At 45.2% G+C, this 14610-nt stretch overlaps 1 protein-coding gene across 1 annotated transcript; it reads right to left on the reverse strand.

The window, feature by feature from the left end:
- Positions 1 to 9243: 9243 nt before the first annotated feature.
- SP8 (Sp8 transcription factor) lies at positions 9244 to 13865 on the reverse strand. The gene is made up of 2 exons (XM_045564317.1): positions 13757 to 13865; positions 9244 to 12772 (listed from the first exon to the last, which is right to left on the reverse strand). The coding sequence occupies exons 1-2, from the start codon at positions 13775 to 13777 to the stop codon at positions 11270 to 11272; spliced, it is 1524 nt and encodes a 507-aa protein (XP_045420273.1). The 5' UTR covers positions 13778 to 13865; the 3' UTR covers positions 9244 to 11269.
- Between the last annotated feature and the right edge of the window lie 745 nt (positions 13866 to 14610).

Raw genomic sequence — 14610 nt, forward strand, 5'->3', positions numbered from 1 at the left:
CCATGTCTGTGCAGCTTAAGAGAGAATAATTCAACCAGGGGGTGGGTAGAAAGTATCTGGGGCACAGAATTTGTAGGAACAAAACTTCAGTATAGAGTCTCAACTGCATGAATCTAATGGATAGAAATTAGATTTTTTTGGATATCTCCTTTTAAAAAGCATATTTGAAAGAAGGTAGAGATGCTGATGAGCAATCATCAGCACAATGTTATTTTCTTAGAAGCTAGGTAAATGTAGTTTCTGGGTAAGGTAGGATACTACTAATGTTCTCAGTGTAAAGATAGCCCAGAATGAAGCCAAATGAGCTGAAAAAGAAGAAACACAAAAGAATAATAGGAAAATCAATTTTATATTTTCACTCGCCAGGTAACAAGTAAATCCTAATTTCTTTATGTCCTACATTCCCTTTTTAAATTAGTACAGAATGTTACCCTTAGCATTTTCACGAACAAGCACAAGCTATTTTGTTGTAGATAGCCTTTGTTTTGAGCTTTGTCCTTATAGATACATAAAAGTTTTTTTTTTTAATGTGAAAACAAAAAATGAAAAATCAAGATATCAAATTAAATTGGTATTTCAAAAAATAACAAATCATTTTTAGTATAAATGTGGTTCAAATATTGCATGAGGCTTACTTATACTAAAAAAGTTATTTGCTGTTTATCTAAAATTCAAATGTAACTGGGTATTCTGTATTTTATCTGGCAACCCTAGGTATAGTGAAAATATTTTCTAAATAAAGAATATTTTCCTGTTTGATGAAACCTCTTATAATATTACTTACATAAAACAAAAGCACATGCAAATTTATTAATCCATGGAATATAGGAGATACATTTATCTGCACTTAAAAAAAAAGACTCAACTATTGAGTATTAAAGCTTTCTACACTTTGATACACTCAGTTTTTTGGCAAAAATGATCCTAAAATTTAAGTTTAAAAATATGGAAGGGAAAGAAATGAAATCATTACATTACTTATATTTTGTAGTTACTAATTAAGGGAAAAAATGATAAGTAAATATGTCATTTTAAATTGTAGAATAAAAAATAGATATAGGCAACAAATAGAATATTACTATTTTTGATAATTTGAAGTGAAAATATTGACCATTCAAAATTTAATCTGATGCTTCCATGTATGAAATAAAAATACAAAACTGAACTAGATATGTTTTCTTAGATTTTAGTTAACTAGGAAAGAAACAAAAATTCTTCATTATAAGAAACTATATACTAAAGACAGTACCTGAGAAATAGCTTTCTACTTAACTTATTCCACAGTCTCAGTCTTAGAGACAAATCCCAGCTGATTTTAAGAAATTGACCAAAAAAAGGTCAGCATTTTTCTAAGCTACATCCTAAAACTGATAAGCAATGCAATATTTTTTGCTTTTATTTCTTCATTTAAAATATCAATTTTGATTTCTTAGGTTTGACAAATATACCACTGTAATGTAAGAGAATAACAATAGGGAAAATCTCAGAAACTCTATATACTATTTTTACAGCTTTTCTATAAATCTAAAACTATTCCAAAATGAAAAGTTCACTTAAAAAGTGAGGTTAAAAATACCCATGCCACTGCTTTCGGAGTATGATATAATAATAAAAGTAGTTCCAAACCACTTCACAGACATGCATACCATTTCTCTACAACAGGGATCTATTATACCCCTATTGTGAAACTAATATTTTTTTCTGCAAAACAACAGGTAGAATTTTAAGAATGGAAAACTTCACTAAATCTGATTTTCGTGAACGTACATATTAAAACATTCAAGTGAACACGTCATTAAGCAATGTATTTCACACTTAATAATTACATACTAAATAAATTATATCATATGCTTCCCACAAAGTGCATGTAACTAAAGAGCATACAGTGTGCTATAACCAAAATATTTACAAGGTTGTTTTACTACTCTCTATTCATTACTATTACATTTAATTATGATATTCCCTAAAATATGTCACTATCGAGGACATAGAAAGTACAATGTAGGTGTACCTTGTGTGAACTTACCCACTGTAGTTTTAATTCAAACAGTTATTTATTGGGAGAAACAGCAAAACTTAATTTGCCTTCATGGTACAAAGCCTACTGGATTGTCATCTGTAAGAGCTATATTTTCTTAAAGTTTGGGAAGAAATATAATTTAATGTTATAAAAATATTATTTTCCCCAAAATGAAGATTTCATTTATCTATACACAAATTCTGACCAAATTCTGTTAAAGAGTATATTAAACTCAACAATACTGTTAAAGCATCACTAAATCAATTTGAATGTCTTTCAAACATATTTCCACCTGCCACTAGGTTCCCCCTCCTTTACAAAGGCCAATTTTTGTTAAGTTGAAAGGGGAAAGAACCTACTTAGACAAAGAAAGAAGGGAAAGAAAGAAAAGAAAAGAGAAGAAAAGAAAAGGAGAATAAAAGAAAGAAAAAAAAAGGAAGAGAAAAAAGCCAAAATAAGGGATAGGTATGTGAGAGAGAAATGAAGCATTGATCAGTGTACAAGAATGAGCACAAAACTTCCCAAAATGATGGGAAACCTGATGATAGGGTGGCTGCATAATTAGGGGCATTAAATTGGGTGAAAAATTGGGCACTACAAATCCTTTATTTTCAGTTGGAGTAGACAATCACTTGAACTCTAGGGGGAAAAAGAAAAACATCTACTTACTTTCTTCTATTTCAGCATTTAAAATGGAGTGGCTAAAAAACTTAAAGCTGGAGGGACTGGTTCCCCCAAAGATGTAAAGATAACCCAAGGTGAATTATTGAGGGTTTTTCAACATTCACACAGAGTTCTGGGTGAAATGAGCATAATGTAAATCAACTCATTGTTTGGGCCCTTTCAAATTAGTTGCCAAGAGAGGAGTGAAAACTTGATAAGCAGGCTCCAGTTTCTATGTGTTGATTTAGAAATCTTAAAGCTTGTGGGAGCTCAATTCATTTAAAGGAAGAAATTTAAAGGGAAGAAAAGTAAACAGGGAAAATGCTATGCAATGAAGCACTGAAGTGAATGGGGTATGGAGGATTTTCTTTAAAAAACAAAACAATAAAGAGTTCCATTGTGCTTTTAAATTACAAATTTAGAGTTCTTTGATTTAGGTTAAGGGTCTGATTTTCTTTTGAGTACCAAAATGTCAAGACCCATTTACAATGTCCAAATTGTTGATGTTATTTCTTATCTAGCTTGGGGGGAAATTAAATATAAATTAAAATCGCAAAGAATTAAGTCCACATTTTCTAATGGGTAGATGGCTACTTTGAGTAAAGCAGCAAAGGCATTTTTCCTTTTAACTTTCCTCCATGCAAAGTCCACTTCTGAACTGCAAACTAGGTAGGTTCAGAGCACTAGTAATCAAATCTTATGACTGCAGCAGCTCCAGGTCCCAACCCTTCTTCTCAGGAATCAAGCAAAAAAGCACTGATTTACTGAATGAAGTCAATAGAGGTGACAAGACTAGTTCCAGGTAATTGGAAGCAAATCTTAGGTGATTGGTCTGCCTTTTTCCCGGAAAATGCTGCCCCAGCTTTCATCAGTGTGTACTTAGTCTTGACAGGAATGCATATTTAATCATCAAACCATCAAAAAGCAAAGTATTTTTTTACCCTCAAAAATAAGAGCCTTTCGTACTGTTTGTAAATGTATTCCTATACCACTAATAAACTTTGAATTTAAAAAGAATGACGACAAAGCTTTGCAGCAGCAAGAGAGGTGAGAGTAGGGAAGAACTAGATCATCTGCATCGAGATTGGAAAGACACTTGTGGCTTCCTTGGGAAGCTTCATTTAGCACTGAGCATAAGAGGGAAATTCTGTTCCCGGTGACAGCACAGTGGGAATTCCCACTCCAACAACCCATGAAATGTTACTGCATAATTATTCACCTTCTGAGGCCCATTAGAACTTATCAGCAGAAAAAGAAATTTAATTTAAACTCACCCCTCTGAGCTAAAGAATGACTGGGACATGAGATCAAAGCGCGAAGCTCTGTCCTCCAGTGGTTTGCAACACCTAGGCACAATAGGGTGAGAGAACTCGGCATTCCAGCGCTTCCTGGCTTTCCGGACCCTGGAGAGAGGGGGTGGGGGTGGGGGCTCACATCACCGGCTGGTTTGAGGGAGGAGGGTGGTGGCGGCTCCGGAGGTGGACGTGTCAATTATATCCTGGAGCTCTGGGAGGCCAGATTGCTTCTCCTGGCGGCTGCAGGGGCTTCGCATGCGAGGGCCACGCTGCGGACCAGATAGGCCACCCCCTTCCTTCCCGGCTATGGGGATCCGGGTCAGTAGAAGCCTGTGGATTTAGCCCCAGGAAGGATGTGGCTGGAGCCTCGTCAAGCGCAGGTGTTCAGCTTTGAGAACTCCCTGAACATAAGTGCTTAAGATTTATGCTGCAGCCTCATCACAGAGTGCCTTAAATTCATATAGATGGTGCGCGCATAACCGTTGATAATCACCAAGTTTAATCCTTGGAGTATCTGGAGAATACGAAGTGAAACGCACAGACCTAAACCTGAGTGATGAGTTTCCAAGACCAAAGGGCCTAAGGCCTAGAGGCGCCTAAAAGAGTCAGGGGTTGGGGAGAGGTTTACCAGGAGCGATCTCCTTTCCTCAGGCAGCACATACTCCAAGTAAAGACCTTTAAAGGCATGGCACACCACTCTAACGGGTTGATATATCCTCATCTTTCAGATGTCACCAAAATATGGGCCTGAAGTATGTTGCTAGCACTCCCCAAATATCCAGTTCTCCAAAGAGTCGGGAGAGAAGAGTGGTTAGGAAGGAAGCCGAAGACAGGCTATTAGGTTTCAAGTGCAGTGCAGTAAAGAAAAGTTGAGTTTTGTTCAACAGGTTCAGTGATTCTGTATCTCCATCTATCTACCTATCAAATTTTCTCCCAGCTAGTCACCGGGGTGGCTAAATTGTTCTTTGATTCCTGAAATTAAAAAGGGCACAGAGTTTTCACGGCCAATGAGACATAATTTTGCTTCCTTCATGATAACAGTGTGGAAAAAGGTGCGCAAATCCCTCCATTCGAGTCTCGCAAACCCACAATGAAATAAGAATAAATCTTCCCACCTATGGAGGACGCTGCACTTGGTCTAACACGGCGGGAGAGGAAGCGGGTGCGAGTGTGGCCCAGAAAAGAGCACAGGAGGTGAAGTAGGGCAGGCAGTGGTGGGCAAGACCAAAGAGAAATCTCAACAAATTCGGGAAAAATGACCTCAGCCTCTCGGCGCCTCAGCAGGCTCCAGTGGCCCAGGCAGGACGCGGCACCTGGGGACGGGGTGGGACAGAGGCTCCGCGCTGCAAGGCGCTAGGATGGCGAAGGGCAGCGAGAGGCTGCTGGGGACTTGGAGAACAAGACGAGGCAAGGGAAGGGAATCCCTCACCGCGAGGGGCCCGAGCGTCCTTTGCGCGCCCAGAGGCGACCCAGGGGTAGCTCCAGGTGGCTATTCCCACCAAGGTCAGAGGTTCGGGGAATGGCAGGCCGAGGTCGTGCAGGCGTCGCCCGCGCGGGCCGCGCTGCAGAGCGGGCGCGGGGCACAGGGTGGCGCTCGCTGTCCGCGCAGCGGGCGGAGGCGGCCGCGGTGCCTTTGTGTTCGGTGGGCGCGGCGCGGGGCTGTTCCGGCTGGGAGCCCGAGGGAGGCGGCGGGCGCGGGTCGGGCCCGGGGCTGAGTTCGCGGGGGGACCCAGAACCGGGCGCCCCACGCCTGGCTGCTACCCGCCGGCGGCCCGCGCTGCTCGCCAGCTCGGAACCCTCTCCGAGAGATCCTGAGGGTCTTTCTGACAGCACAGGGCACGTCGAGGAGGGGAGAGGAGGAAAACAGGAGGTAGCGTTTAGAAAGGCAGAGAAATCCTCCCGGGCTCAAAACCTCCCCCTTAATTCATTTAAAAAGAGAAAGAGGGAAACTTTGGGCAGGCCGGCCCCGCTGCTCAAAGCCCTGCAAGAGTAGCAGAGGGCGCTTCCAATGTTCCCTCCCGCGCAGCAAGAAGTTAGTCCCTGAGAAGCAAAGTTGGGGACTGGGCTTAAAAGAAGAAGCCCCAGTAGATGGACTTGAAAGAATGGCGTCAAAACAACCGTGAATCCTGATTCCAGGTCACCTCAAGCTCTCCTCGCTGTCCCTAGAGCTCTTAGAGCCCCGACAGACCGTTCGTTAGGAACCAAAGCAAAATGTATAAGGCTGCTTCCTCATTGCCAGGAGACTCTGCAGAAAATTAAATTAAATTAAACATGCGCCCAGGGACCAAAGAAAAGAGATCCGCCTCCCCCCTGCTATAACAAATTAACACTTCTGCTCATGGGGAGTGCAGCGAACCTAAAGAGATGGCCACTGACGCGCGTCCCCTGAAACTGCGGCAGCCCGGGTCCAGGAAAGCAAGGAATTGCCGCTTTTCTTTCATCCGGAAGCAGGGAATAAATAGGGCTCAAGCAAATTCTGAATCTTATTTTTTAAATAACAGCAACAATTGTATGGGCCATTTTAAAAACAGAGAAGGAGAGAGGAAGGAAAGGGGAAGGAGGGAGGGAAGGAAGAGACTACTGTAGAAACCACACATTTAAAAGAAAGAGAGGGGGGGAAAGAGAGACACTGGTAATACCTGGGTTTTAGGAGTGTAGGGAGAAATAATAATGCCTGTTTAGACAGAAGCAGCAAAACTCCATAAAAAAAAAAAAAGATAATCTACAGTTTATTCAAAATACCTGCATCAAATCAATCTCTCTTTGAGGTTATTTACATGTAAAGATCGGCAAAATTTAGAAAGTCTTTCATTATAATATTTATCTCTACCATTTTAGGCAACCAGAGAATAATCAAATCCACAATTCTTTTTCCCTCTACAGTTCCTGCCTTAATTTACCAGCCAAAAAGATCACATGACCTCTGAGCTAATTTTCTATAATAAAATATTTATTTTAAAGAAATTCCACCACAGGCCTTTTGTAACATTCCATTCAATAATCTCACCAAAAGATCCACGGGGGAGATGAAAATGATGGCTGTATTATCGATCTGCCTACTCAGGAGTCCAATCTCATCACCTGCTTGTCTTTAAATTTTAATTTCTGCATTCTCTACCTAAAGGAATCCCAGTTGAGAAGTTATGCTAAGATTGGGCTAAGAGGAGGTTCTGAAAGTAAGGCAAATCCATTCAGGAATTTTTTTTCGACATCATTTGTTAAAGGAGAGTAATTCATCATATTTGTTTAACTTTCTGGCATAAAACATTTTAGTTGACAATCCAACCTCAACACATCACCATCACATCCTTAAATGAAAGAGATTATCCAAAAAGAGAGAAGGTGTGTAAGGAGCCAGAAAAGGAAGAGGCAGGATAGGGAAGAAACACTCAAGTTTGGAGAAGAGATGAGGTAGGAAATAGATCAAATTGGCAGCCCTTTTCTGATCTCTGGAGGGTGGGCTGATATATGTTGGCCTGACCTTCAGGTCAACGGCTAGTTTAACTCTATCTCGATATGCAAAATTAGAAGTGTCTCTTAGTTCAAAGTGAGACCCAGCCTGTCTTCATTTTAGTGAGGCTCCAACCATTGCTAGGAGATGCCTGATCACAAAGTAGGGAGAAATCACAGTTTGGTACTTCATTTTCTGGTCTCTCAAAAGAGGATACTCATCCCCAAAAGAGGAGCCCTGCCCACCATGCAGAAAACTAATCTAGAAATAAACTGCTCAATAACCATCAAAACAAACTAAAGCAAAACTAGAAAGGTATGAGGGTGCCAAAAGAAGAAAGTGAAAGTTTGCACATCTACACAACGGAAAAAAATCTGTCCCCCTTCAACCAAAGAAATCGTCTTCTAGACAGTATTTGCCTTGCCATAACCACCTCTTAAATGTTGATTCTGCATGTAATGCAGCTGATGTTATAAAGTACCAAGCAGCTTTCCTCTTACCTGGCACTACATTTAACTCCTTCAGAACGGTTCTCTCCGGAAGCCCTCAGCTCTGCAACTTTCAATAAAAAAGAAACAACACTTAAACTGTGTTCTGCGTGTTATTCCTAGGAAGAAAGTGACAGAAAGAGACTGTTTTACTTTTAAAAACCATTATTTAGGTTATAGTATGCCAAAGAATCAGAGCTAACTTGCTTGTCTAAAGCCAAAGGGATTGGAGGCCTCAAATATCTACATAGACAGAAGGATTAAGGCTGTCTGTTACTTGGACACAAACTGCATTATTTTAAAACATTTCTACATCCGGTTATTTTTCCCCTGAATTTAAAATGTTCATATTACTTTGTATTTTCACTTCTGTTTCTATGGGTTATAATGACTTCATATAAATTTCAAAGGAAAATTGTCAGTTCAAGATTATGCCAAGACTGAATTTAGGGTGGGGAGAAGGCAAACAGAAAGAAAGAAGCTAAACTTATAAGAATCTGAACACACTAACTTTTTATTCAATTTGATTCAAAATAATAATATTAATCTAATAGTGAAATAGTGATATAACATCAATCAACATTTAGAGTATTTTATGTTTCAAAGTATGGCTCAAGGAACACCCATTTCTTAAATGCACTTAGACATAACAAGACAATATTTTTTATTGGCATCATTGACACCTATGAACAACAGCCTAGTAAATAGATTAAGGTTTAACCTTCCCTTTCTTTGGTGGCTGTTTAGAGACTTTCAAAGAACAGATAACTCATTTCAACAGGAATCTACTACTGATATTTACCTCTACATAATCTTTAGCTAAGACATGGAATGCCCAAAACAAGCTTTTGTTAGCTTGACCTCCTCCACCTCCTAACAACAAAAGTTATCCCCAAACCCATGTTTTTATTTTAGATGTATTGATCTTCCAGTGTAAGGGTTGGCCTTTTAAGTAACTAAATGCAATCAATGGCCAACAACTTGACTCCTTCTGGAGACTGAGAAGGAAGCAGAAGGGGAAATTTCTTTGAATTGTTTGTGACTTCGTACAAATTTCAAGAGGTCAGTAAATCCTGATGCTATGAGCTAAATCTACTGGTAAATAATTAATTATATTTCTTAGACACTGTAATCTTTATCTTGGTAAACAGAGAAAACACAGTTTTGTCAAATAGATCTTTCCATCTAACTAATATCTTAAAGACAATTATTTAAATATTACCATACAACCAGGGTTATATTTTGTTTAAATTAGACAATTAACTGAAGATAAAATGAAAATGTCCATAGCTTAAAAATGGGGAAAAAAATACAAATTAACTGGCCTAGTCTTTTATCTGAGTTTATTAATACCATTTAAAATATTACAAATAAATCAATTACATTTCATGCATTTAAAATGCAAGTCTAAAATGTTCCAGAGAAAGGCTTTTCATTTCAATGTGAAATATCCAAATTATTTCAACATTACAATGAGCAATTAGTTTGCAGAATCTGCAAACACTTAAATGTAGTATCAGGAGTGTTTATTAACAGCTAACAATATTACCTTCAGGAAATACACAAAGGCCAAAGTTAGTCGAGTTTCACTTGGACAATTTACTTAATACATGGGTTTTGGCAGACCCAGTTATTATGAAATATAGGAGAACTCTCACTTTAACTATGCCTGAACTGCCAGCAAATGCAAATAAGTACATGCTCCATTAAATTAAATGTCATCCAACATTTATCAAATATTGTCTTAGTTACAGTTTGATACCTATCTAAAATTCATATTCGAGCAAAACTAGGCCCCGAAAGTGCGTTTGTGGCTCTGCACCTCCAGAAGTGAGTTCAAAAAACCTGCAGCTCATCAGAACTGCAACAATAACTCTTAATAATTTTGTGACCAAACAAAAAAAAAAATCAAGTTTACTTCAATATATTTTCAAATATTTACTGGAAGTAATGTACAAGAAAAATACTATACAAAATCGTCTCCTGGACAACTGCACCTCGCACCTTTACACTGGCGGAGTTATATTTAATTGTTAACTAATCTAGAACGATTCTCCAGTTGTACAAACCATTAGGTTCAGATATATTTTACAAAGGTTTTTTATTTTTCCTATTTTCCCTCTTTTGGCATTTAAACTACAGTCTCGTCTGAAATAAACGATAGCTTCTTCACTTGTTTATAAGTTTAAATCACAAAAAAAAGTTTCACCCTAAAATCTTCAATGAATTGCAAGAATCTACAGAAATGGGTATTATACAAATTGACTGTTGGACTAACAAAAAAAGATTGGGAGATTATGCTGGGGAGTGGTGAAAAACGAGGTAGAAAAGGACAAACATGGAGAGAGTTAATCTGGTCTCACCGGAAAGGGGTATTTTTGCATAAGAAAAAGACACCTACCCTCACCCCCACCCCCACCCCATAAGTTAAGTTAATGCAATCAAAATAACTTTGGGATCAATATTAGAACAGTTTCCAGAGAAAGAGTCTCTCCTGCTAGAGGAAAAACTATCTAGAAGGGAAACCAAGTAGAAGTTTGCTATTTTTTCCCCTTAGTTTTTTAGTTAAAAAAAAAAAAAGTTATAAAGATGAAAGAAGGCTGCTGCAGCGATTCACCAAGACCGCCCTTTGCTGAAACTTGCATCGGTTCCACCTCAAGGAACAAAGAAAAAGAGGCAGAGCTGACTGTTAGGAGAGCTAAACTCTACAATCTCTGGGTCTCGGTGCAGCCAGATGGGCACCCCACCGAGCTCCGACCGCCAGCGCAGGGCGTCCAGTGGTGCCCGGAGCCCCGGGAGGGCGCTCCGAAGCCGAGGCGCCCAGGACAGTGGTTCTGGAATCCAGTCGGCGGCTGCTCCGGCGGGTCTGCCCTGCCCGGGCCTCCTGCCTCGCCCTCCCCACTACTCCGGCCCAAACTTGCTCAGCCGAGTCGTTCCTGCCCGCGCAGACGCCTGCGGTCTCCCAGGCACTGGATTCGCCCAGCTCTACCTCCAGCGGCCGCTTCCCGCTAAAAGTTACACCCGTCACAACCTGGGGGTGGCGGAGGGAGGAAAAGGAGGGGTAGACGAGAACTAAAGGCCTACACCCGCGGTTTCAAGCTGCACCAGGGTCGGATAGTGTTACGAGTGGAGAGAGAAAGCCAGGGCCCGGGACAGCAATGCGTGTTACTTACATGTCCATATCCCCATTTACAAAGTTAACTCACGCGGGGGTCGGGGGACAGGGACAGAAAAAGAGAGAGTGAGCGAGTAGGATGCGATAGATAGAAGCTGGAGTTGAAGCCAGGACAGACTGTGCCCAAGCGGACCGGGGTGGGAGCAGGTCGGGGAGAGGGGCGGGCGCGGGTGCGCGTCACTCCAGGCCGTTGCGGTGCCCGGGCTCTGGGGGCTGCAGCAGCTCCGGGGAGTGGCAGGGCGGGCTGCCCGCGGCGCTGTGCTCGCTGTCGGTGTCGCTGCCCTTCTTGCCGCCGCTGCCGGAACCCGCCGAGCCCCCGCCGCCGCCGCCGCTGTGCGTCTTCACGTGCTTGCTGAGGTGGTCGCTGCGCATGAAGCGCTTGTTGCAGACGGGGCAGGCGAAGCGCTTCTCGCCGGTGTGGGTCCGCAGGTGCCGCTGCAGCTCGTCAGAGCGCGTGAAGCGCTTGCCGCAGAAGAGCCAGTTGCACACGAAGGGCCTCTCGCCCGTGTGCCAGCGCAGGTGCGCTTTGAGGTGCGACGTCTTGCCGTACACCTTGCCGCAGCCGGGGATGTGGCAGCTGTGCAAGCCCTTGCGCCGAAGGCTCGCCCCAGCCGGGCCCAACCGCTCTGCCTCCTGGCAGTTGGGGCAGTCGCAGGTGGCGCGGCCGGAGTAGCGGCGAGCGGAGGAGCGCGGGGAGCCCCCCAGCGGCGCCGACGGCCCAGCGCTCAGCATGGAGCCCCCCGCGCCGGCCAGCGGAGACGGGGCCGAGTCCGGGTAGGAGCCGGGTAGTACTGGCTTGAAGCCGTCCATGAGGTGCTGCCCCGCAGGGCTGAGCAGGTGCGAGGAGGCGCCGCTGCTGAAGGCCGAGTGGCTCAGGCCTGAGTAATCCGAGTTGTAGCCTCCGAGCGGCGAGTGCAGTGAGGTTTGGAGCCCCCCGGCGGCAGGGTGCAGCGAGCCGGGCAGCGCTGCCGCGCCGTTCGGGTTCTGCACGTCGATCCAGCCGGCGCCCACGTCCCACCAGCTGGAGGCGCCGGCCGAGCCCACGTCGCCCGCGGCACCCAGGCCCGGGTGCGAGGGCTTGAACCACGATTCGTATGGGTGCGCCATGCCCACGCGTGGGTAGATGCCCTGCAGCCCGTCCACCGAGGTGTGTACCTTGGAGATGAACACTGGCTGGTGGGAGCCGTCCTGCGAGTGCGCCGAGGAGCCGCCGCCGCCGCCCCCGCCGCCGCCGCCGCTGCCCCCGGATACGCCAGGGGCCTGGAACACAGAGTAGTCGTTGGCGAAGGGCGAGCTGGAGGCGGCGGCCGCGGCAGCCGCGGCGGCGGCCGCTGCACTACTGGAGGTGAGGGAGAAGGCGCTAGAGCCAGGCGAGCCGCCGCAGCTGAACGAGTCGGACACCAGGGCCGCGGCCGCTGCCGCTGCCGCCGCGGCCGCAGCCGCCGCAGAGGAGGAGCCGCCGTTCCTGGAGGCCCCGGACACGCCGAAGCTTGAGAGACTGGAACCTACTACGTTGCAGCTGCCGGAAGAGGAGGACGAGGAGCGTTTCCAGGGGTGGAAGCCTTTGCCGAAGGAAGAAGAGCTGTCCGAGAGGGAGGAGGGAGACGGGCTGGGGCTGCCGATCTTATTACAGGTAGCAGCAAGCATGGCCAGAGGAGTGGATCCCAACCTCGGTTCTTCCTGTGAGAAGGAGAGGGGAAGGGGTGGGGGAGGGGAGGTGGGCAAAGGGCCGGTGGGGGAGGGAGGGAAGAAATGTGCATCAGTCCTCCGGTAGCCTCCAAAACGTCCCACTGCACCCCATCTCTCGCTGCGGCGGGCCGCCACCAACTCACCTGGCACCCCCAACAGCCCCGGCGCCCGGCTGCTTCCTACTCTACAGGAGGGGACAAGTTTGGCTGCCGGCGTCTGATTCGGGAGCAAAGCGCCACGCAAAAGAAGAGTCTGACAAGTATTCTCACCTAAAACAACACTCTCGTGCACACAAGGCCCCAGACACTTCGAAACAAACAAGCAAAAAGTCCAGATTGGGGAGGAAGGAAGTTTCTTTTGGCGAGAAGTCTAGGCAAAAACCACTGGATTGCTTTTAAGAGCGCTTCCCCTGTAATCCTGAAAGAGCTTCGAAAATCCTGTTCCGGTCCCCAGAAACCCATCCTGGGTTGTTTCTCCCAGGCCAAAAGAGGTCATACTGTGGGGTTCACTTGCTCTTCCTGCTTGTTTCTTTCTTTCTTTCTTTTAAGCATATCTACAGTAGTAAAAATGAGACGAGTTCAACGTACCTTTAAGACAAGGCGGGCTGCGGAATTTTTTTAGGGGAAGGGGAAGAATCTGCAGTTTGCCCAGGAGAAAAAGCTTGCTCTCTTTACCCCCGAAATCGAAGCCTGTACGATAGGCTGGGCGCAGGTCTCCCGGGCGGGGAGCGGCCAGGCGCTGCGAGGTGGCTTGTCTAAATGCCCTTCGAACCTTTTCCTGCGCTGAAAAAAGTGACTCTGCCCCCCTCTCCCCCTTTTTCTTTTCTCCTAACTCACTTGTATTTAAAGAAAAAAAAAAAAAAGCTCTCAATAGAGAGACTGATAGCCCGTGGCCTGGCCGGGGCGACTTTAACCCCCTCCGATCGGCAATAAAAGGAAACTAATTAAACCAGCAAGAGAAAATCCTGAGACTCACCCCTAGAAGTGAAGTTGCCATCACACAAAAGTGCCCTCCTCCTCTCAGAGGATCTTTTTTATATTGATAAATCAGAGGCAGTGTTTTTTTTAGAGGTGTGCAATACAATGATCAGTTCCGCCCATCCCACCACAATTGTAGCTCCCTCTCCGGCTTTGAAGTGCCGCGGAGGCGCGGCCAGCCAATCTGCGGCCTCGCCGGGCCGCGCCGCGCGCGCGCCGTGAGGTCAGCGCCGCCGCCGGCAGCCGCAGGGGGAGGGGGAGCGGGAGCCGGAGCGGGCGGGGGTGCGTGTGTGTGTTTGTGTGTGTGTGTGTGTGAGAGAGAGAGAGAGAGAGAGAGAGAGAGAGTGTGTGTGTGTGTGTGACGGACAATTTAACTGTGCAAGTGTGACCAAGCGGAGGAGGAGAGGACAGTGCAGAGACCGGAGGGAGGGTGGGTGTAAGTGTGATACTGTAGCAGTGACAGTGTGGTAAGGGGGGGCAAGTGCAGAAAAAGGGGGAGGGTGTTGTGTATGACAGTATAACTGCGTGTGCGACAAAGGGGGTAGAGGGACAGCGGGAAAGTGTTGAGGGGAAGAGTGTGAGTTGTACTATGGTGTAACTACGAGTCTGACCAACCTAGGGAGGAGAAGACAATGCAGTAAAGTAGGGGGGTTGAGTGTGTCTGGTTTGGGGGGAGACTGAGGGGTGTGAATACGTGTTTGTGCGAGAAAGAAGAGGATGTGTGTGTGCACGGGTGTGTGCGCGCACCAAAGCTGGGAGTGGGAAACAGGAACAATGCAATAAAGTGTACGTATGTAAGAGAGAGATTGGGGATTTGCAGAGGGAAACTGCGAAGTTGAGTGAGGCTGATGA

Source organism: Lemur catta, chromosome 11 (genome assembly GCF_020740605.2).
Source record: "Lemur catta isolate mLemCat1 chromosome 11, mLemCat1.pri, whole genome shotgun sequence".
In the NCBI taxonomy this organism is placed as follows: Eukaryota; Metazoa; Chordata; class Mammalia; order Primates; family Lemuridae; genus Lemur; species Lemur catta.

Coding starts and splice junctions, on each gene's coding strand:
- SP8 (XM_045564317.1), bottom strand. CDS start 13,777: ATGGCAACTTCACTTCTAGGG. Junction 12,773..13,756: donor TGGCAACTTCACTTCTAGGG/GTGAGTCTCAGG, acceptor TCCTTCTCACAG/GAAGAACCGAGGTTGGGATC.